The sequence below is a fragment of the Crocodylus siamensis genome, chromosome 4 (genome assembly GCF_052110815.1).
Source record: "Crocodylus siamensis isolate JL-2025a chromosome 4, ASM5211081v1, whole genome shotgun sequence".
Classification (NCBI taxonomy): Eukaryota; Metazoa; Chordata; order Crocodylia; family Crocodylidae; genus Crocodylus; species Crocodylus siamensis.
In genome coordinates, this window is record NC_143398.1 from 93,203,296 (window position 1) to 93,225,516 (window position 22,221).

The following is a 22,221-nucleotide window of genomic DNA, read 5'->3' on the forward strand; positions in this document are numbered from 1 at the left end:
GATGCCACCCCATACTTCCCACACAAAGCCTGTAACAGCAGGGAGGACCCAATGCACTGCATCATATGGGCAACCCAGGCTACAGGATTTTCAGTATGGCAAGCTTTGCCACACTGCACAGCCCTGCTACCTGGAACAGGGACAGGAAGTGGAAGATGGTGGGAGGAGGGGGAGCCCAGAAACTCCACGTACTGCTGCAGCTGGATTAGTGAGGGGAGCTGGACAGCCCTGATGTAAAGAACTGTGGAGAGCGATCCTACACTTGGAGGAGAAATTGGGGGCAAAGTTTAAAGACTGCCTGCTCAAAAATTTTATCGAGATCATGCCAGGTGACAGAAATGATACCTAGGCTAAGATTAACTTAAGATCAACCGCCTGTTCACCAGAGCACCCCAAGGGATGACAAGATCAAACAGTCACAAACTCCTCCAAGACTGTTTCAGGCTGGACATAAGGAGGAAGTTCTTTACTGTCCAAGCCCCCAAGGCCTGGAACAGACTGTCGCCAGAGGTAGTCCAAGCACCTACTTTGGACTCCTTTAAGAGACATTTTGATGTTTATCTTGCTGGGATCCTTTGACCCCAAGTGACTTCCTGTCCCTGGGGCAGGGGGCTGAACTTGATGATCTTCCGAGGTCCCTTCCAGCCCTAAAGTCTATGAAATCTATGAAACTTGGAATTTCACAGACCAGCAAAGGGGTCACCAGAGCCTAGTACTACAAACCCATTCCCCCAGAACCAGCAAACCATCTGTCCCATTTTGTACCCATCAATCCAAGCATAGCATGGATACATTTGCTTTGGACTTGGATATTCAGACCACCAACCATGCCACTGCATTTATAACTGTTTACTTTACACTGTTATTCGCAAAAAATCGAATTGGCTGAATGACCAGTTACTGCACTGTTTACAAAAATTATTTTCAATGTATTATTTAAAATGCTCATATATCTTTAGTTTTCTGCTTGCAAAGGATGAATGTATTTGCTAGAAATTCTACCCGTCTGACCTGCAAAAAGCATGCAAGTGGGAATATTTCTGGACTGCATAGAGAATTTTCTCTTATTTTTTAAATTGTGGCTGCCAGAAAATGTTATTAAAGTAAACAAGCTAATTCAAAAGGCAATTTCTTTCATCGTTGCCCATATAAGTTAACCCACCATTTGGACAGGGGACATGGAAGGGAGTAATGGAGAGTCAGGGCCTTTGAACAGAGTAAATAAATAATAAAACATGCAGTAATACAACTACCTGAGCTCCTTTTCCTTCCCACAGTGGTTTCCTTCTGTAGGTGCACTGGATGACACTGAGCTGTGTTCAACAGGATCACAAGGTCTCAAAAAGTACTTTGCTCTCCACAGAGTCTGCATGTTCTGAGTCCACTTTCTCAGCGACCATGTTGTTCACATTGCTTGAGGTTCCGTCTTCTGGGTGTTCCAGAGTTTTTGAAGCCCCAGATTTTCTGTAGCCCTCCTTTGCCCTCGTGTGTTTCCTTCCCCTTAACCTGGCATTACTTCTTGCCCCATCATACTATAACTTGTGCTCTTTTTAAAAATGTCTGAAAACACATCTTTGTTCTTGCAGTTGGTTCTGAACTGCCCTTTTCCAGACTGAGAAAATAAAGCACCTCTCTCCTGCATCAGGTTTGCCCAAACCCTTCTTAGCTATATTATTACCTAGTGCTCAAGCAGAGCACTATGGCAGCAAGTGTATTCGTGAGTATGAAGTGAGGAATTCCACAAAGACATTTGGATATCAACAGGGTCTGACTTCCAGTCACAATGATCTCTGGTCACAGTTATGATGACAAGGACATGGCGGAACTGCAGTTAAAAGACAGTTTGGACTGGAAAAGGTAATGGAGTATCCACACAGGCATTGCACCAATTGAACACTGCCAGGTCAGTTCAGTATTTAACTTGACTGGGGTTTTAGTTACACGACTCAACATTGAAAGAAAATGCCCACAAAAACAAAAGCAATTTTTAACCATAATATGATAAGCCTATGAAAAATCAGCATATCCACAGCCTGATAAGACAGTACCTAGGTAGCACTTGAGTCATGTAGTCATGATGGTCCAGGAATTTTGCAATAGGCAATGATTTTTGTGGGAGATACTTTTTATTAGAGCAACTCTATGGCTGGGATAGACTTAGACAAGCTTTCAAATGCAAAGCATTCTTAGATAGCGAGTTCCTTCCATCCACAAGAAACCAATAGCTTTAGGAACATAAATGATTTGTTTCCTTTAAAAATAACGCAACTTCTGTACATTACCCATGTTTTTCTTTGTGTGCCTGCTAGTGACTTAAATGCAGATACCAGAATATTTAGCTTTGAAAAACACATGCGATTTACTGCTGAGCTATCTCAGCAGATACAGTTCACCATTACTTTGTATACCAAGTCTATGCCAGCACACTGAACCCCATTAGCTAATTAAAAATGCAGTTACATAAAGACAATATTTCCATGGATCCTCATTTACGTTCTCTTTTACCTGAACCAGCAGAAAACACAAAGCAGCTTCCAGGAGGAGGTGCAAACTTATGCACAGCTTTTACATGGATGCTTTTACAAGAACCACACTGACTTATAAATAGGACTTCATCAGAGGATTTGCTGTCTTGAGCCCCGATCACGCAATTCAGAAGTGATTCACAGATGACAATGGCAACAGTTGCATGCACCCACACTTAGTTTTTCTGCATCCCCATAACTCAAATGCAAGGATCTGTTCTGCCAAGGGACCCAAAAACCACACAGTTGACTCCTTGCTTTCCCCCACTCTGGTGGCTCTGGGCAAGGTTCACAGAGAGCCCCCAGTGGACCCAGCCCCTCAACTGCCCTTTTAAAGGCAGACAAGGTTCTATGGATAGATGTGATCTCCTTTATTAGACGAATTATTAGTTGGAAAAATTGTTCTTTACAAGCTTTCGGGTACAAACACCCTTCTTCAGGCCTTTTAAATACACTCCTTGGCTATCCCTGATGCTCCGCTCATGACCAGATACAACATAGGCACCATGCACAGCCCCATTCCCACAGAAGAGCGCTGTGGGCCCGCGCCCCTGCCAACGCCACTCGCTCCGGGTCACAGCTACCATGCAGTAGCTACCCCAGTGCAGCTCCCAGCACTTGGGCCCCAGGCGGGCCCCGAGGCCCCAGGTGCGCTCGGCCCCGGCCCCGGCCCCGGCCCTTGGGCCCCTCGAATGCCAACCGCTGCCAGCCGCGCGCTGCACCCCGCCACCCGCCAGCCAATCAGCGCCCCCCACCCCAAACGCCGGCCAATCGCAGCCCCCCCCATAACCACCGGTCAACAGCCGCCCCCCCACGACCAACCGGCGCCCCTCACCGCCCCCATGCCCTGGCCCGCTCCGCCCCCCGCCGCCCAACCAGGCCCGAGCCGGCGGGGCCAACCCAGCACCCACCTCAAACACCACTTCTTCGTCAAAATCCGGTGTCATCCTTCTCCGCCATGCCACCCCCCGCGGGCACGCCGGGAAACACAGTCCGCCTCCCTGCCCGGCCCGGCCCAGCCCACGAGCAGCACAGCGCGAACTACGACTCCCGACAAACCCCACGGCCGACCGCTTCCGGCCAGGGCCCGCACGCAAAGCTGGGCCTCGCTGATTGGAGGAGGCCAGCAAGGGGGCGTGGTGCAGCCCGCCTGCGCTGGTGGGGCGCGGCCGGGAGGGGTCGCTGCGCTGTCCCAGCTGCAGAGGTACGCGGCAGGGGGCTCAGTCGGCGCTGAGCTGTGGGACGGCATGCAGGCGTGGGAAGGGGCGCGGAGCGGTAGTTGGGGCTGAGCGGAGTCATGGCGTAGGGCGCGGGGGAGCACCATGAGCTCGGCCGGTGAGTGAGTGGGGAGCGGAGTGGGGCGGCGGCTCAGAGTGGAGGGTGGGTGCGCTGCCCCTTGCTTGTCCCGGCTGTTGGTTTCAACCACCGCCTCGCGCCGCTCCGGACACCGCGCCCCCCCCGACGGACTCCTCTCCCTCTTCTCCTTCTCTCCTCTGCTGACGGGAAAAAAAGAAAAGCTCTATCTTTTTGAGTTCCTAGTCGGGGTCAGCAGCAGGGCGCCACGGGATGAGGTCTCTTTTTAGTCACCCTGTTATTCTTTGACTTTTCCCTGTTTATATTTCTCCTTTCTCCCAAGGGCCTCTAGGAGGTTTCTTAGCACGCCTCACTCCCCCGCCCTTCCCTTCTTTTCCCTTCCCTTCTCACTCTGAAAAAACGTCCTTCGCCCTCCTGCAGGCAAGTCTTATCAGCTGTATTTTTAGTGACATAAAAGCATCTCGCTGAGCTCTGGTTATTGTCACTTGCCGCCCCCCCCCCCTCCAGCCTTTCTGTAAGGAAACAATGCTGAACGCTGGGGACTTCCAGTAAAGATTTAACATGGACTGTACCTGCTGCTTCATATAGCTGAGGCAGGCGAGGTTCTTTAGGGAGATGTGATATCTTTTATTAAACCAACTAAATAGTTGGAAAAATTGCTCTTTGCAAACTTTTGGGTACACACACGCTTCTTCAGGCATAGGGAGAGTCCCATCTATCCAAAGAGCCTTGTCTGCCTGTGTCTTTAGACCAACACGGCTACAACCAACAACCCTCTTCCTATAACTTAGTCATTTGCATGAAATAGGCAGCCATCTATCAGTTTTCCTTCAAGAGCGTACCTGTCTTCATGAAGGGTCTTGCAAGCTCGATCACTGTTGTGTAAAAGCAAATGCTGGAAAGCTGGAAAGTCCAAACTGACCTACATTATTCTTTTTCATTTTTTTAAAAGTATTGTCAATTTTATGGTTAGGAAAGCTTCAAGGCAAATTCTCAGTGTAAAACAAGGGAGCTTCCTGTGTTTGAGGGAGTTACTCAGATTTTTGTTTGTTTGCTCACACAGAGGAGCATTGTCAGTACTTTTGTTCTCCCATCTGTTAGATTAGTGGGCTTCCTTTCTTATGCCTGCATGAACAACAGGGATGAGAGCTGGGTTTTTTCCATTGAATAAAATCACTTAAATTATGCTGATCTGCTGCTTTATGTTACTTTGTGGGGGGGAAGCAGTCAAATGTAATGAAAACCTTGGCATATTTCCTGAATAAAAAAAAAAAGGTGTTACAGGATCTAATTGGAGTGGGGTTCCTTTTTAAAAAAAATACACACCTATTCTTAAATAATAACACTAAACTAGTTATTGTACTTTCACATAATAAATGTTTGATTGCCTCATATTAGAATCTTCTAATAATCCTATAATTAAGCATAAGTACTTGAAAACAATGCTATTTTATAAATAAGAATTCATCTTTCTGCTCCATTTACTATTCTCCTAAGTTTTAAATACGTTGTAATGCATTGTTCCTCTAATTGATACACTTTGGTGTCTCAGTGTAGAGCTGGTGCATTAAAGATGAAGCAGAGCATCTCTATTTAACAACTGAATAGTATGACCTCATTATTTAGCAGTATTCCATGTAATGCAGTTTGCTACCTTTATCTTTTTGCTGCAGTTCAACAGATATGAATATAAAATAACTTTATTAGGAAGTGTTGAATAGCTTGAAACTTGAACAGTAAGGTTCAAGTGAATTTGATATTGCACTTATTCCAAGCATCTTAGACTGAGCTCTGTGTTAATGTGGGACCTGTGCATGTGAATCCAGTTCCAGGACTAAAGCCATTGTCTGTCATTTAGGGAGATATTTCTAGTGGGCCAAAGTCAAGCAAAACACAAAACAAGAGAGGAGCATAAGGAAATACTGATTAAGACAAGGAAGAAGGAATTCCTGGAAAATGCAGGGTTTATGGAGGGCTTTTGAAGGAAGAGGTGTTAAAGGGAGCCCTGGGTGAACAGAAAGGGACAAAGAGAGCATTAATGCAAAATGTGGGGACCATGTATAACCAGAACAGCGAGATGTGAGACAAAATGAGGAGCTGTGACAGTGCAAATGAGGAGCTTTAACTCATTGTGATAAGACAGAGTTAGGAGTGGGAAGAAGGTAACTTTAAAAACCTTAGCGTTTATATCTATGTGCATTATAATTCCTGCATCCTCTTAAAATCTAGGAGCCAAAATTTACACATAACTTGTAAATCTGCTGTTCACATAAAAACATGTTATTTACTTAATTTTTTGCACAGTTTTACTCCAATGAACTCCTGAATGTTAAGATAATATAAAAAATTCAGCTGCCATTTTAGTCGGAATTGCTTTCTACAATTTAAAACTTACATGGCATCATTCAACTGCTGACAAGCAGCATTTCTCATTAAAGACTGTTTAAAGTGTAAAGAAACTTTGAACTCTAAATGTATCCTGCTTTGGATTCATCCTAACTTAAACTTGGGCATCGTTGTAATTTATATTTGATAGAGAATTAGAGGTATTGATTTGTTTGGCACGTTTTAGTTGTAGAAGGAGTAGATTGAAATGGCAATGTGGGAAATGAGTATAAGTGACTCAGTATGTAGAATGCTTCCTTCTGAACTAGTTCTGAATGAGGCACTGTGCTGGTGGAGGGAGCTACATTATGGAGAAAGCTATAAAACAGAGGTTCTAACCACTTGCGGTCATTAGAACTGGCAGCTTTTGCCAGAATAAAGCAGTTAATTCAGCCAGAAGCCCAGTGTTAAAACTCACATCTGCCTTCTTAAATACTCAGTGCAATATCAATTTGCTATTTTTTCTTTCCTGTATTAACATATTTTGAAGTACTTTATAGTAAAATTCATCAACATAAAGAGTTGGCTGTATTTCAGTGAGACAGCGAAGCAATCCATATATGGTTATATACTAGTTTGTTTATAAAGCCCTTTGGGCTTGTTCAGAATTAAAGGAGCTATTTAATGAATGGATTATTGAGAATTAGTTAAAACCAATAGTTTGCTTTTTACAGTGCTTATGTTAAAACTTAGCTTCTGTTTTATAGCTGTGGGCTCTCATTGCTTTCTTAAAAAGCACATATATGATCCTGATAAATGCACAGTTGCCTTTGATCACTCAGTCCCTGCCTCGAATAATATTACAATATTGAAAAGTAGGCTTTATTTTAAAAGGGAGAAAAAGAAGATACGTTGGTTTGTGGCATTTTTTTCAGCAAAGAGTAAGTGGTATATGGATCCTATGCAGCGGAAGGGAAATCTGGAACTGAGATTTAGTTTGGTTACATCAATGAAAGAATGTATAGTGTGTGTTTTAGCATAAATTGTAATTCAGGGGGACAAACACAGCAGAAACTAAATCAACAAAATCAGAATGACTTTTCCTATCAAACTGCATTACTCTTAAAGACTGAAAAAAATGAGGCCTACAGGGTTTACTGCCTGTTTAACCCTATAACATGTCAAGTCACGTTATATTTACTCAGCTTTATTTCCACAATATCAAGTTTAAAGACATTATTTGTTTATCTCTCTTGTATTCAGTCTAAAGTTTTTCCCAACTCTTGTTTTTCTTCAGTAAATCATAAAACAAACTTCAGTTTTAAATTAAGGTTTTCCTTTGTTTGGGAAAACATTCCTTTTAATTTGTTTAGGTTGTTTTCTAAAATTCGTTGACTTAAACTGTTGTTTTTTCCTTGCATTTTAAAAGCTATGTGTATTATCTTCTGGGAAGTCATGACTCATTTCCCTTTTTGTTTACTTTTAACATTGTGACACCTGAAATATCACAGCCTCTGCATATGTATAAAACAGAACAAATTCATAATAATAATAAAAAACAACTAGCAGGAAACAAGGTCCTGAACTCGGACGGTTTTTGTGAGTGTAGTGTGTGGTTTTTAGATGCCGAGCTGTTACTGGAGACTTATAATTTTAAAGTAATTGATTCAAGACAGTGATCAGACTAGAATGACCTTTGTTCCAAATCATTAAAATCATTCCAAACAATTTGGACTCTGTCTTGGTATCATATTAGCTCCCATCATAAAGATTTTGGAGCGCTTCCAAGGAATATTGGTATAGCAATAGTTTATTTTTCTATCTAGCCTGTAGGAGCTGGACAGTTTATAGTGGGGTCTTTGTTTGGTGTCAATTTTTGTACTCCTGCTTGTGATTAGTAGTACTCTAGCCCAAGAGTAGTTTGCGGGCTTGTGATAAATTACTTAAGTGAGGTTCTGCTACCCTTTTCTCTCCAGAGAAAGGTAGCAGAATTGAGCCCTTCATGTGAATGGACACACAGAATGTGTGAAGCGTGTATTGTGAGAAGGCAAGATGAAAAGAAGAGGTTTGTATTTCTCTGGTCAGTTGCAGGTGTGCCAAATGTCAAAACTGGGCAAAGTCAAGCCGGAGTCAGGTATAATAAGGGTGGGTCTGGGTTTCTGGATCACATGCAAGGGGACACAGCTGCCTTGGCACCCTGTGTCTTCCTGAAGTCCTGGAGTGCAGTGCAGGGCTGATAAAAGGGGCTGGCTTTCCTTGTCCCAGAGTAATCAGAGGGAGGGGTTTGGTCCATGCTCATTTGAAACAGAGTGCAGCCCAAGTCACAACTTCTCCCTGGAGTGGGGAGGAAGGCAGAGGGGCCTAGAGCAATGCATGTTGAGATGCTAGAGGATGGCACTGCAGCTGCAACTGGAAGGTTAAGTGTACATGTGTTAGTCTCTTCCAGACCAGAGCTGGCGGTTCCAGGGGAAAATTAACTCAATTCCAATGAGGTAGAAGCAGCTCCTAGGAGATTTTCATGGGACAACAATGTGGACATTTGTCCACTCAAGGTGTCTACAAGGAAAACTGTGATTCTTCCAGTAGCTATGTAATGCTTGTATGCAGCCCTTGTCAGAAATGGAGATATTCATCTGTATCCCATCTTGGGATTTATCCATTAGTTAACTGATCCATGAAAGTTTCCAGTCCTACCTCCTCCCTCCTCCACCCCAAATAGTTACTAATTTTAAAACAGGTAGGTTGCTCAATGTAGAGTGCATCTTACCTGTCTCCTCTTCCCACTCTTAAGTAGTTGTATCCAGCTACTTTAACATTTCAGTAATATGCATCATTCCCAATAGGTTTTAGTGTGCATTTGTCATTTTATGTTTAATTTTGTTCTTTATTTACACCTCTAGCAGTGGTATTTTAAGCATCCAAAATTATTTTATTCACATTCTTTTTTACATTTCTTCTACCTCAAGCCTTGTGTTTTATGTTTGAGCTTGCATATTATGTTCTGCTCCCTTAGCATCCTCCCTTGTTGATGCTTGTTTAAATTCCTTCAGGCTGCTGTATGTCATCTGCTATTCAGAATGTTGGTTTTCCTACTGTTGGGGTGGAAATGATCCAAGCTGTATATCTTCCTTTCCCTACAGGTGGCCTCTAGTATTCTACAAATCAAAACTTTTTAACAGAGTAAATTAATTTAGCTTCAGTATCTTGTGCTGTTTGCATCTCAGTCTAGTCACAGGCATGATTCCTGAGATGACCAAAAGTTCTTTTCTTTCTTTAGGATTCCTTCAGCTTTTGGAAATCTTCTGAAATATCTTCTTAGGCAGTATGACTTAAGCCTGTATGTAACACATGCAATGGATGCTTGTCTGCAATCCTTTTACTTGTAACCAGTCTGTCAGCATCATGTTGCTGTTGCTCCAGAACAGCCAGACTCAGTCTTGGTATTACTTTGTCCCCTATAGAATGCTTTCTTAATGTGCTCTTTTATGAGGAGTCCCTGGTGAAGATGGTCTCTTTCACTCTTTGTTTGTGTTTGACCTTCTCAAGGGTTTGGCTGAATATCCAACCTTGAGTATGTCCCTTAGCACACGTTTCTTTCTATTGAGTTTTCCAATAGGTTTTGCAGCAGCCATATCAAAGAAAGTAAATTTCTGTGGTCACGGGATGTTTTGTTTCCAGTGGTGTAGAATGTCTCCTGCTTCTCTCTGCTTTGATACATGGTTCCACTTCTGTCTCTTCCACTCTTGCTCTCTTAAAATCAGCTAATTCTCCATCTGGATCCAAAATGCTGATGCCAAAATCTCATTGCTGAAGAACTCTGTTGCTACATTGCGTTCCAAACTGCCTTTTTCAGACCTTGTATCCTTTTCTCTTTTTCTCATCAAATTGCACTTTATGTACTGGAAGTTTCTGTCTTCACGCAGGAGAAGGAACATAACGCATCCTTTCTAGATCATGGTGGCTGTTCTATTTCTGGATGTTGGCCTGGGTACATTGAGCTGTACCTTCTGAACCTTGTACACTCCCCTAGAAATTCCTTAGGTTATCGCCTCTGTGCCTTCCCTGAGTTTGCTTGGTATCTGACTTGCCTATTGAGCCTTGCTTGTGAAACTAATGAAATTACTTGTTGTGGGAAGGAGTACTGTTTTCTGGAGTTGAATGGAGTCAGTCTTCATTTAGATTAGTGATTCACTGTCCAGGAAAAACTTAACTTTCTGTGGCAGAGATGTTGCTTCTGTTGCTCTCAGATCAGCAGCCAAGCTTTATAGAAATCCTTGCATCTGAGTGAGTCTGTATAAGTTGTCTATCTCGTAGCACTTAGTCATACTCCTCGCTTTTCTGGAGTAGAGGTAGAGATTATACTTAATCATTCAAAAATTAAGGAGCACATATTTCTGTAAAAGTATTGCAATTTCCTTGGCCCCAAAATCAGTGTAGAGGCCACACTGGATCAAACTATCTGAGACTTCCCTTAAAAATGTATAAGGAATATTCCAGGCCTCCATGTGGTGAAGGACTCCAAGCCTCCACATGGTGATACATGCTAAATAACAGGGATGATTAAGTGATGTGGTGTGTAGAGAATGTGCACTAAACGGGAAGCATTGCAATTGCCTTATATAAATTGCCTTTCATACATCAAGACAGATAAGAGTCTTGGATATAGTGGGAAATTATTTTAGTAACCTCCTGCACAGTGGTGATGCAAGATTAGATTTTCTTTTTGTAGGCTTCCTATGATTTAACCTTTGTTTTTTTGTCTCTTTTAGAAATCAAGAAGCCACCAGTGGCCCCCAAACCAAAATTTGTGCTAGGACACAAAGCAACACCTCCCCCCCCTGTTGCCCCTAAGCCGGATATTGGACTTTCTGGTGTTATGCAAACAACAAGGAAAACGAAACCAGCGATAGCACCAAAACCAAAGGTTCTCAAGAGCTCGTCCATTCCAGAAGTGAGGCCTCCATTATCTTTAAGAAAAAGCACCAAAAGCTTAGAAGAGCACAAAGGAGATTCTTCTGAAACTCTAGATCACCTAAACTATAAGAATGGAGCCCCAGGAGAAGATACCAGAAATACTACTTACATCATACCAGTGTCTTCATGCGATTTTGAATGCCTTCATAAGCTTGGGAATGGTGAAAGTACATGTAAAACTCAGATAACACTTGAACAATTGGAACATTTAGAGAACATCAAACTGGGTGAACAAAATGCATCGCCTATGAGAAACAGGGCACAGAGTGAAAAACTGGCAAATAGAAATCATGTAGTTTTAAAGGCCAGTTTCCTGGAAGAGAAACTTAAAGATGTTTTGACACAAAGTGTATTTCCTAATACCAGTCCTTTGAGGCACAGGTATACAGATAAACTTGAAAGAGGCAATAACAGTGAAGTTAGAATAGAAATTACGGATCTTGTACAATCTTCTGAGTGCGAAGAAGCCACAGGTAAACAACGAAATAACCACAATAAGAGAGCTGCTGATGAGTTTCAAATGACTGAAACCTGTCCTCATTTGACTCAAAACAACTACAATTTCTCTTGCCCGATGGACCAAGAAAACCTGGAGAATGTCAAAGTAAATAGTAATATCGCACTTTCGGGTGGAGTTGGTATGAAAACAGATGGTGATAAACATGCATCTTCCCCAGAGATATGTTTGACGCCTAGCTTAAAAGTGCTTCCAGTTCCAAAACCAAGAAAAACACGGGCTGCATGTCTTGTACGTCAAGATGGCATAGATGCGATAGGAGAAGGAACAAGAGAACCAGTGTGTTCAGAGGGTAATTCCTTTGGCCCTCCTGAACACAACTTTAAGAAAACTGCAAAAATAAATGTTATTAGTCAGAGTGTTTCATATAATGATCATCTGGACAATGTACATCAGGCTGATAAATCTGAGAGAGTGCATCCAGGGAAGGAACCTACTGACACTGAAGAGTTAGCTTCACAAAATCTTGTTCCTCAGGTTCTGCATGAAACTTCTAACCTGGTAGAAAATGTTGGACATTCCTTAGACAAGGACCTTAATTTAATAAATCCTGCAGATAAAATAACAGATGATTCTAGTATGCTGGCTGCTATAGACAAAAGGACTAATTTTATAAGGACTAATACCCTGTCCATGAGTTTGCCTAAGCAACTCAAATTGGCTTGCAATCAACACTTTTCAGCCTCCAATAGCCTTGATATTTCTGCACAAAAAACAGAAGATAGAGAGATTAATGTAAAAGATGAAAGTTCACCAAGGATTGCTCCGAAAAAGCCACAAAGACACAGTTTACCCGCTGCTGGACTGCTGAAGAAAGCTGCGTCAGAGGAGCTTATTGAGAAAAGTTCTTACGTTTCTAGTGAAGACAAAAAATTTGAAAGCATTCTAGAAGGAACTTGCATAAGGCACACATCAGCCAAAGAACAAGACCTGTCATCTTCCTGTGATGTACCCAAACGTGCTTCAGAGAAACCGGTCTGGAAATTACCTCGTCCTATTCTGCCTTTTTCAGGCAATCCAGAGTCATTAAAAATGGCCAATATTGCCACAGGCTACGAACTTCCAACTGCTGTGACTAAGCCCAGAGCCAAATCTCTGTCCTCTGTGGATATGGACAGAATACATAAGCCTTCCAAAGACCCTCAGAAGAAAAATTCTTTGAAGAAGTTCCTCAATATGAAACTGTCAGTTTGCATTATGAAAAGTGACTTCCATAAATTTTTGTCCAAAGGAAGTCAGTCCCTGGATGGTGCTATATCCAGCCTTTCTATGGGGGAAGGGAACAGGGTTGGAAACAGCCAGAATGTAACATTCACAGCAAATGAAAGGAAAACTAAATCTGCTAAGGCACATTCTGTAGAAACGGGCAGCCCAGCATCACAAAAGAAAAGACATAGACACAGGAGTCAGCATGAGACAGCAAGTAGTCAAAGGACAGCGTCTTTAGATGAGCAAATATTCTCTGTGGAGCAGTTATCTCAAACATGCTCAAATTGTCCAGCAAGCAGTTGTGCACCAGAATATGGAAATGTGCCTCACTATGAAGATATCCCAGAGTATGAGAACCTACCTTTTGCTGCAGGTTATGTTAAAAGTCCATGTTTTGAATGGCAGAACTCCAGCAGTGTAGAATACCATAGAACACATGTATATGAGGTGGAAGAACCATACGAAACTACAAACAACCATTCAAGATGTCACAGGTAATGTAGGAGGAAGGAAATGGAGATAAAATAATCTAAAAATACTTTGTTGGCACATATGCAGCTTTGTTATTGCATAACAGCAATACAGTCTGAAGTCCTGTGGATTTTTCCTACATAATTTAATATGGTAGCTATTTGTGGGCCTGAAAGGCTTCTTCCTGGTGAAACAGCTTGTGGGTTTGCTTGTAGATTTTTTTTTTTTTTTGGTCAATTAAAAAGCTAAATTTCATCACTCCTAATATGCCTCCAGAATTGCAGTTAGATGTGCTTACAAGTTCACTCTGAAGTTTAGAGTATTATTAAACAATTTGATGGTAATGTTTAACTGGTGCTTAAATTAGTTGTGAAAAAGAGCTAAGACCAAGAATGAACACATTTAAATGTTCAGGGGCTAAGCAGTTAAATGGGAAATTTTCTGTGCAACTTGTGTAGAATGTTATTTAAAGTTTATGTTTCTGTGACTTTATAATCAAAGGTCATTTTAGGATTTGGTGGGTTGGATTTTAAATGGAATTAGACAGCTATTTTTAACTTAGTGCCCTGTAAAAAATAATAAAAATAATAATAATAAAAATGTGAAACTAGTGCAAAGAATGACAGGATATTAGCCTGGTAGAAGTAGCATTTATGGAGAGGAACTGTGGGGCAAGTGTGTGGGCCAGTGTTTCTTAACTAGGGTGCTATGGAGAGTCATGCAATGTTAGCACCGTTTGGCATACAAACATGATTCACAAGATAAGCCCAGAGATTCCAAATAGGAATCCATAGTGTTAAAAAGATTCTTTCCTGTTGTGGTTTTCCCGAGTTCTTTGCAACAGAAGACTTTGTCTATTATTTTTCTGTGTTCAAAAATAGAGTGAAAACCAAGAGGTAGTACTTTCCAAGGGGGATCCTTTAGTCTGTCAAAGGTTGCTTTGAGTTTAAAAAAGATTAAGAACCACTGATATATACTGTTTTCATAAGCAATAGCAGTTTAATTGTTGAACTTGCCCTTACTTTACATGTAGCTAATACAAATACCTTTACATTTTTTTAAATGGCTAACATGTGCTCTAAGTAGTTCAAGGACTTAGTGTTTTACAATGTAAGTGTGTTTCTATAATGTTTTTTTAATCAACTTTAAGCATCAACTTGCTTGGTGAATTAGATTCCTCATTTGCATTAGATTACTTGCCTATTTTAGAAAGGTGGGGGGAATTGGGAAAAGTTACATCTCCAGATTCCACAATGCCATAGTCTTGGGCGTTACATTTCTATATATTTAGCAATTTGTTCAAGTTTTGATATGATTTACAGTATTATTTTTTGTTTGTTTGTTTACTGAAATAAGGTGACTGATTCTGTCTTGGCTTATTTGCATTTTAGGTGTGAGATCAGGTATAGTCATGATGGTTCATGAAATATAACAAAAGGCATGGGTTTTTGTGATATCCATTGTTGGACCAGCAGCATAGTTGGGAAAGATGTTGGATGCTTCCTAATGCATTTATCTTGCCTTTTTAGCTAGTTCTAATAGAGTTCCTGCTCTTTTTACAGCTATGCTCCATTTCTTTAAGTTTTTATTTACACCTAGAGTTTTAAAATGTCCTGCACTGGAATTTTCAAAAGTATTTCGTACCAGCCTAACTTCACTCTGATTGAAGTTTCCCCTTCCCTTCACTAGGAAAGGGAATGGAGTTAGACCTGTAGGGTTCTAAGGCAGTTTATAAACCACTAGGGTTGTGTTGTCTTCTGTGTTTGCTTACAAAGCTAATGTGCTATTTGTATCAAACTTGTTCATTGCTTTGGAAAAAAGGGTGTGATCAAGGAAAATTTTGAGAGAAACTGAGAAATGAAGGTACCTTGACATTTGTTCTGTGGGTTGGACCAATGAAGGGAGCTGGGTCAAAGACTTAAGGGATATTTCCTTGGTCAGTATCAGTTTAAAAACAGTTTTAAATGGGAGTAAAGAAGACTTATTGCCTTTGTTTTATATAAGAGTGAAGAGAAGTGCCGGGGGAATGGAAATTGCATATAAAAGTGCATGACAAGTTTTGATTATTCCAATTAGCTGGTTATACCATATTACAATTATTGCATTCCTCCTTATTTTCTAAGAAGTGCATGTGCAGACTTGAATAAATTGCTAAGTAAGTGCTTATTATGTTGCAGTGGCAGTCTTCAGTCCGGGTTTTTTTATATTACTGTAGCAGGTTTGTAATTCAACTGTGGACTTTCAAAGGAATAGCACTTGTTTTATTTCTCCAAATGACGGAGAAATTGTAATTTTCTATTTCCTTCTTTTGATAGTAATAAAATATTTTTGTACAAAACGAGAGAAAGGGAGGGGAAGAAAGGCAAAGCTGTCTGAAAATTAAAGTTAAAAATCAAGTGGAAACCTACCAACAACCTAAAGATACAAAGGAAAATTCAGCATGACTCAGAACATGTCATATGACATAGAGCAAAGATTTAAACATTCCTGCATCTATGGGGACTTTTTTTACTTTTTTGAAAGGTTGTTGTCTGAGGCAAGGGAATTATACTTCAGGGTTAGTTACTCTAGTCCAGGGGCAGGCAATTATTTCAGGCAGAGAGCCGCTTACCCAGTTTTGCCAGGCTGTCGAGGGCTGCATAGGGAGCCCTGCCCCTTGACAGGAGCCCCGCTCCCTGGTTACCATCTTGGGACCAATGTCCCAGGGTCAGCACCAATGGGGCCCAAAGTAGGGCAAAGGCTGGCAGGGGTCTGTGGAGCTGGGCTGGGCTGCACCAGCAGGGAGAGAGGGGAGCTGGCCCGGCTCCATAGAGCCTGCTGGCTGGGACCCTGTGCTCCTGCCACCCTGCTCTGGCCCCCACTGGCACTGGCCCTGGGGCACTGGTGTGGGCCCCGTGCTCCCACTGGCTCTCTACCCACTCCCAGTTCCCCCCAGCCCCGCAGTACAGGCAGGGGGCAGCGCACAGCCCCGACCCCCTGCTCTCTGGCAGGGAAGAAGCTGGTGCGGAGTGCGGGGAAAAGTGGCCCCTCACCCACCCCATGGCCAGCGCTCACAGCCCACGCAGGGCTGTCTGGAGCAGGCACAGGCAGCCCCGTGCGGGCTACAAGTGGCTGCAGCGTGGGGCGCTAGCCACAGGACAAGTGAGGGGGCCGCTTTTTCCCACACTCAGGACCAGCTTGTAACCCGGCCCCACTGCCAGCCTGGGCCCTGCACCGGCTCCGGACTTGCTCGTCAGGGCTGCACGTGGCGGCGGCAGCTGCAGCCCCCCCACTTGCTGCGCCAGGCAGTGTTGGCTGCTGCTTCCTGCCCAGAGCTCACGTGCAGGGCAACCCAGAGGCAACAATGGGAAACACTGCCTGGCATGGCAAGCAGGGGGCCACAGCTGCAGTCGCCACACACAGCCCCTACGGGGCAAGCCTGGAGCCACGCAGGGCCCAGGCTGGTAGCAGGGCTGGGTTACAAGCTGGTGCTGAGCACGGGGGTGGGGAAGTGGCCCCTTGCCTGCCCTGTGGCCGGCGCCTCACACTGCAGCTGCTCGCAGCCCACGTGGGGCTGCCTGTCCCTGCTCTGGACAGCCCTGCACAGGCTGCGAGCAGCTGCAGTGCGGGGTGCCAGCCACAGGGTGGGCGAGATGCTGTTTTTCCCTGCGTTGGGAAGGAGCCTGGGGAAAAGCTGAGCACGGGGGTGGGGAAAAGCGGCCATTCCCCAACCCCATGGCCGGCAATCCCTGCTGCAGCCAGTTGCAGCCCGTGGTTGGCTTCCCGTACCAGGGCAGCCATGTGGTCCCAGGCCAAAAGCCCGACCTGGTGCTTCCAGTGGGACCAGGCAGGCCCTACTGTTGTGGGAGCTTACCGGGCTTCCCCTGGGTCCTACCGCCCTTGGTTTCTGTCATTTTTGATAGATTAATATTCATTTTCTAAATTTGTTTTATGGGCCCTGCAGGCCAGATAGAATAGCCTTGCGGGCCATACTTTGCCCACCCCTGCTCTCTATTCCCTGAAGGGCTGAAGAAATAGTGCACTATATTTCCTGGATATTTTGACAGCATTTTTACTGAGTTTCTGTAACCATACATACTCTTTGATTTGTTTTGACTATGGACAGCTCTAAATTTAGTCATTAGTGTAAATTTTCATTGCATTGCCCCCACTACAACCCATTGCCTGATAGGATTTCTCTTTTGAAAGAAATTTCAAAAGCTCTGCATGAATTTAATAATGCCCTTTACTTTCTCTTAAGCTCTGATTTTAGAATGTGTTTTCTAGAGCTAAAGTATAAATAAATTAAAATATAGTTAATAAAATCCCACATCAGTCCTACTTAAAGCTTAACTTTATTGATTGAGTTGTGAGGTTACATACCCCTTTATAGATACCTTGTCAGAATACTGAGTGCTAAATAATGCCTGCTTTGTAAGGGTGTGCAAAGCGGGCAGTATTTGATTCAGATTTGGATTCAACACAATTTGGGGGACAGTGATTTGAATTGCTGATTCTGATCACTTCCCCGATTTGGTTTGACCAAATCTGAAGACTTTATTCTGCTCAGTGATTAGCCACAGGGGGACCCTGGGTGTCCCCCCAGACCCAAGAGGTGCTACTTGCCGAGCTGCAGTGGGGAGTCCCCTGTGTGCTCTGTGGCGGACCCAGAGGTGAACCAGAAGTACTTCTGGTCCACTTCTGGGTCTGCTGCCGAGCATGTGCTCCTGTGGGATGCCCCATCCACCCTACCACCTCAGCATTCACGAGCCACGCCGGGTACCTTGAGATATGTAGAAAAAAACATTAAGCTGTGTCTATGGCCAAATCGGAGGCTTCCGATTCAATTCAGAGAGATTAATGGGTCTTCTGGTTCCATTCGGATTCAGAGATTCAGCCGCTGAATCTCCTCCGAATTGAATCAGCGACCGAAGCTTCATGCAGCCCTGCTAGTGTCCCTAACACTAAGCCCTTGAACTCTTTAGGGTTCAGCATACTTTTTGGTATGGGATTGCTCTTCCAACCTGTTACTCCAGCTGAATGGGTCCTGATTCATTTGAGTAACATTACACTCCCTGAATAATACATGATTGGATCCCAAGATAAACAGTGCTGATCAGGAACTCAGCCAGCCTGCAGAGATCTTTGCAAAAGGGGGAAATCCATGGTTTTCTCTGTTTTTCTGTGGGAAACGGAAAACCAGGATCCCTGCTGATCAGCAGTGGCTGGGGAGACATATTTCTAGAAGGTACCCCTCCATAGGAGAATCTCTACCACTACTACCTGCTGATTAGTGAGAGTGGGGATAACTTTCTTGTGCAGTATCCCCACTCGGCTTCCTGACAGCTTACCTATGGGTAGGCTATCTTGGAGCCAGTGCTCTTTTTCCCCTGAAGGGAGGATAAGCAGAGGGCTATGGGATATTGGGTGTCTTCCACACCTGAGAGGTGTACACATGTTCAAATTAAATCAAAAACAGGGAATTCTTAACTTCTTGCGGAAGAGCCAGTTCTCTTCAGTAAGGAATCTCTTGAATGTCTGTACAGCTCCTTGTGCTGGGACTTTTCTCCTAGCACGGTGGAACATCTCTGTATGAGACCTACGTAATTGAAGTATGTAATGGGGGAGTAGCATATGAATGGCATTCTAGCCAGATGACTCTTTGTGTTGTTTTGTTTTGGTTTTTATGGGGGCAGGGGTTATATTTTTTTCACTTTTGGAGGACTCCTGCAGTTTTTTTTTCTTGATGATAAGCTTTCCCAAAATATATGTTCACCTTCAAGGAGAGGAATACTGTAAAGTAAAATTAACCTGTTATACATTCTGAAATGGAGAATGTCCCTACCGAGAGCTTTTAAATTAATCATTTATCATGCTCCAGGGGAAAAAGAAAAAAGAAACTTTTTTTTTTTTAAAGAATACCTAATCAGAATTTATCGGAACATTTTGGATTACAACAAATTCTGTCAAAATGTGTACAAAAATGTTTCATATAGATGCATGCATTCATTCTCACTATGATTTAATTTAGAAAAAATGTTGAAGTCCAAGATTTTCTAGTCAGCTTTGAGAGATGGACAAACTGAAATTAAATACCTCTGGTAGTTTCAGTCTAAAACTCAGTCTCAACACATGATTCAGTTTGTCAAAAAAAATCTTTTTTTCCCAGTGTACACTGAAAACAAATTTCAAAACCTCAAAGGTGATCAGAAAAAGAGTTTCATTCCTCTGGAAAACTCTACTTTGATACTTTTGTCACTTTTTCTTTTTAAGGGTTTTGATAATTTTACTGTTCTTTGATGAGAGAAGAAACTGACAAAATTAGAAAGGAAATGAAAGTTCTCTAATGGTATTGTAAATGGTGCATGCAAATTAAGATTTTGATGCTGTCTTCTTAAGTGTGTGGTGTATATAGTATGTGTGTGTGTAAGTATTGGTGAAATGTATATCAGATGCCACTGAGTAGATGATATTTAATGCTACTGGGAGACGTCCATTTACTACCAATGAAGTGCCCTCTGTGTGCACTGGATAAATTGTTAACTAGTTTCTTCACGGAAAACTTGCATGTGCTCTAAGCTTATCTCGGGGACCTTTTCCTCACTAGAACTCTAGAGGAAAGAAGGGTCTGCCATAAAGCTGTTAAATGTTGCTAAATGTTGCATGTTACGACTTTGTCCCTTAAAAATATAATGTGCTTTTACTGGATTCCGTGCAGTCACCCTTTATATATTGTGCTACTCTTTTTCACCCTATGCTCTCACATATTGTAATTAATTCACTTATAATTTAGGAAGCAGAGAAGGCACAATAGACAGAATCTCATATCTGCACTTCTACCCAGGACTTGCTTTGTTTTATTTTTGTGTGCTAGGTAAAATACCTTTTTTATTAAAGAAAGCCCTCTTTAATAATCATTTTACTATTACATATTTGGGTTTTTTATTTTCGTTTCTAAATATCCCGGGGCTCTAAACTATACAGAAGCACACAACCTTGCCTTAGAGGGCTTGCAGTTAATATAATCTGCATATATCTTGATTATGGTTTTGCATCCTTCTCCATACTGCAGTGTCCTTTCATATAACTTCCTTGCATCTGCAGCATTATCAAGATGAGGAGTCCTGGGTATATGTAACTCACAGGTTGAGAATCACTGTTGTTAGACATAAAGGCTGGACCATTCAATAATTCATCCTTAAGTTGTGTCCAAATTCCATAAAATCCATTAAAGTTAGCAAGACATAATATAGGGTTTGAAATTTGACATACCTTTTTATTATAACCTGCTGTGAGTGTATTGTGCAAATGTTAACTATGCAGATACATTTAAAAGATCTAGATTTGTTTGAGCACTACAAAATGATCTTAGGATCTTAACTCAAAGTTCTTCCCAGAGATCCAGATTGCTACTGACAAAGAAGGAAATGACTGAAAAGCCTTCTCCTTTAGCTTGGTTAATAATTCCCTGTTTACATTACAAGCATCCTTTTGGGGCTTCATAGTTAATTATGGAATCTGATCCTCCTGCACTTTAACCTATAAATTCTTCCCCTTCTCTGCCCCTGCCCCCCCACCATCCTGCCTCCCAACCCCTTCCTTTTGTTTGCTTCAACATTCTTTTTACACACATCCATCCTGGCCTGTTTTAGTAAATGCAAAATAGGGTTATTTATTGTCAAAGTATTTGTTTTCTTTTTTTTTTCCCTTGACACATCCTGTTTCAGCCTTGCCAACAGTGGTGTAAACCACAAATCTTCCAAATTAATACAGAAGAGTATCGCAGCTTATATGTGGAACGGAAAATCAGCTATGAAATGAGAATTGATGAAAGGCTCATTTATATAGCTGAACAACAGCCTTTTCCTGTGGGTTATTTTCAGCAGTGGCTCGGGAAATGTATTTGAAAAGCTCCTTAATACTGTTTCTTATGGAGAAATCTGAACCACAGCAATGCTTGATCTAGTTAGTCATATTCTGTATGTAAAATTAAAGGCCTTGGTTTTCTGGCATAAGAATGTGTTTGAAAATATTAGGAAAGAAATAGTAAGGCCAAGATTTCAATTTTTAATAGGAAAAATTCTTAGTTAAATGCAAAAAGTAGTATTAACAAGCATTGGTATCAAGATTTTCACATGTACTTGGTTGCTTACTTCATTATATATAGCTAACTAAAGTATTAGAATACAATGTGACTGTATGTAAAGTAACAGACAAGTAACAGTAAGGAACTTGTTTTGCCTTATTTATTTGATTTCCAGTGTGCTTAATGAACCTCTGATTTATTTATTTTTTTAAAGAATGATTTAATTTCCCTTAAATTGAAGAAATGTTTCATGTATATATGTGAAAAATCACATTTTTATTGAAAAAATGAAAAATGGATAAAAGTCTCTAAAACTGGGGGGTTTAACCCCTGGTCCTGAAAGCCATATAAACTGGCCTGTGGGGCTGCCCACAGGTCTGGAAATCTGGTGTTGTGGAAGCAATGGCAATTTAACACTTCCCTGCCACCAAATTTCAAACCCCACCCAGCTGAATTAGCCCTAGTTGGGCTACCCCAGCATGCAGGGATTGGGCCATGTTCCCGGTTGGCTGGATTGGGCCTGAGGTGGACTGTTTTCACTCAGCTGTGTTGGGCCTTGGCTGTGCTAACACTGCACACTAGATCTGGCTCATGGATGGACCTGGCAATGTTCATCCAGCCTGTGGGCCAAAGGAGTTGAGCACCACTGCTCAACAATGTACTTAGTAACAGGAATTGTACATCGTACCCATAATCCATGGCACAGTGATGCAGCTCCACAGAGCCTTCCACTAGCTTCAGTGAAGTTTTTCATTGGATATCTGTAGTTGTGCATCTGGGAACTAAAACTGTCAAAAGTTTTCTTTGGGGGGAGAAGAAGA

The 22,221-nt window shown here is 42.3% G+C and overlaps 2 protein-coding genes across 3 annotated transcripts in view; one reads left to right on the forward strand and one right to left on the reverse strand.

Annotated features, from left to right (window-relative positions):
• Nucleotides 1-3,583, reverse strand: part of VEZT (vezatin, adherens junctions transmembrane protein) — a 107,613-nt gene extending 104,030 nt beyond the window's left edge. For both annotated transcript variants that reach the window (XM_090042889.1, XM_090042888.1), the window contains exon 1: nt 3,437-3,583. In XM_090042889.1, the coding sequence (XP_089899015.1) occupies nt 3,437-3,472 (36 nt within the window). In that variant the 5' untranslated portion in view covers nt 3,473-3,583. The remainder of the gene's footprint in view (nt 1-3,436) is intronic.
• Nucleotides 3,584-3,733: 150 nt separating this feature from the next.
• FGD6 (FYVE, RhoGEF and PH domain containing 6) overlaps nt 3,734-22,221 on the forward strand; it is a 95,595-nt gene continuing 77,107 nt past the window's right edge. Inside the window, exons 1-2 of the mRNA XM_090042890.1 lie at nt 3,734-3,860; nt 10,934-13,358. Coding sequence (XP_089899016.1) covers nt 3,848-3,860; nt 10,934-13,358 — 2,438 coding nt within the window. The 5' untranslated portion in view covers nt 3,734-3,847. The remainder of the gene's footprint in view (nt 3,861-10,933; nt 13,359-22,221) is intronic.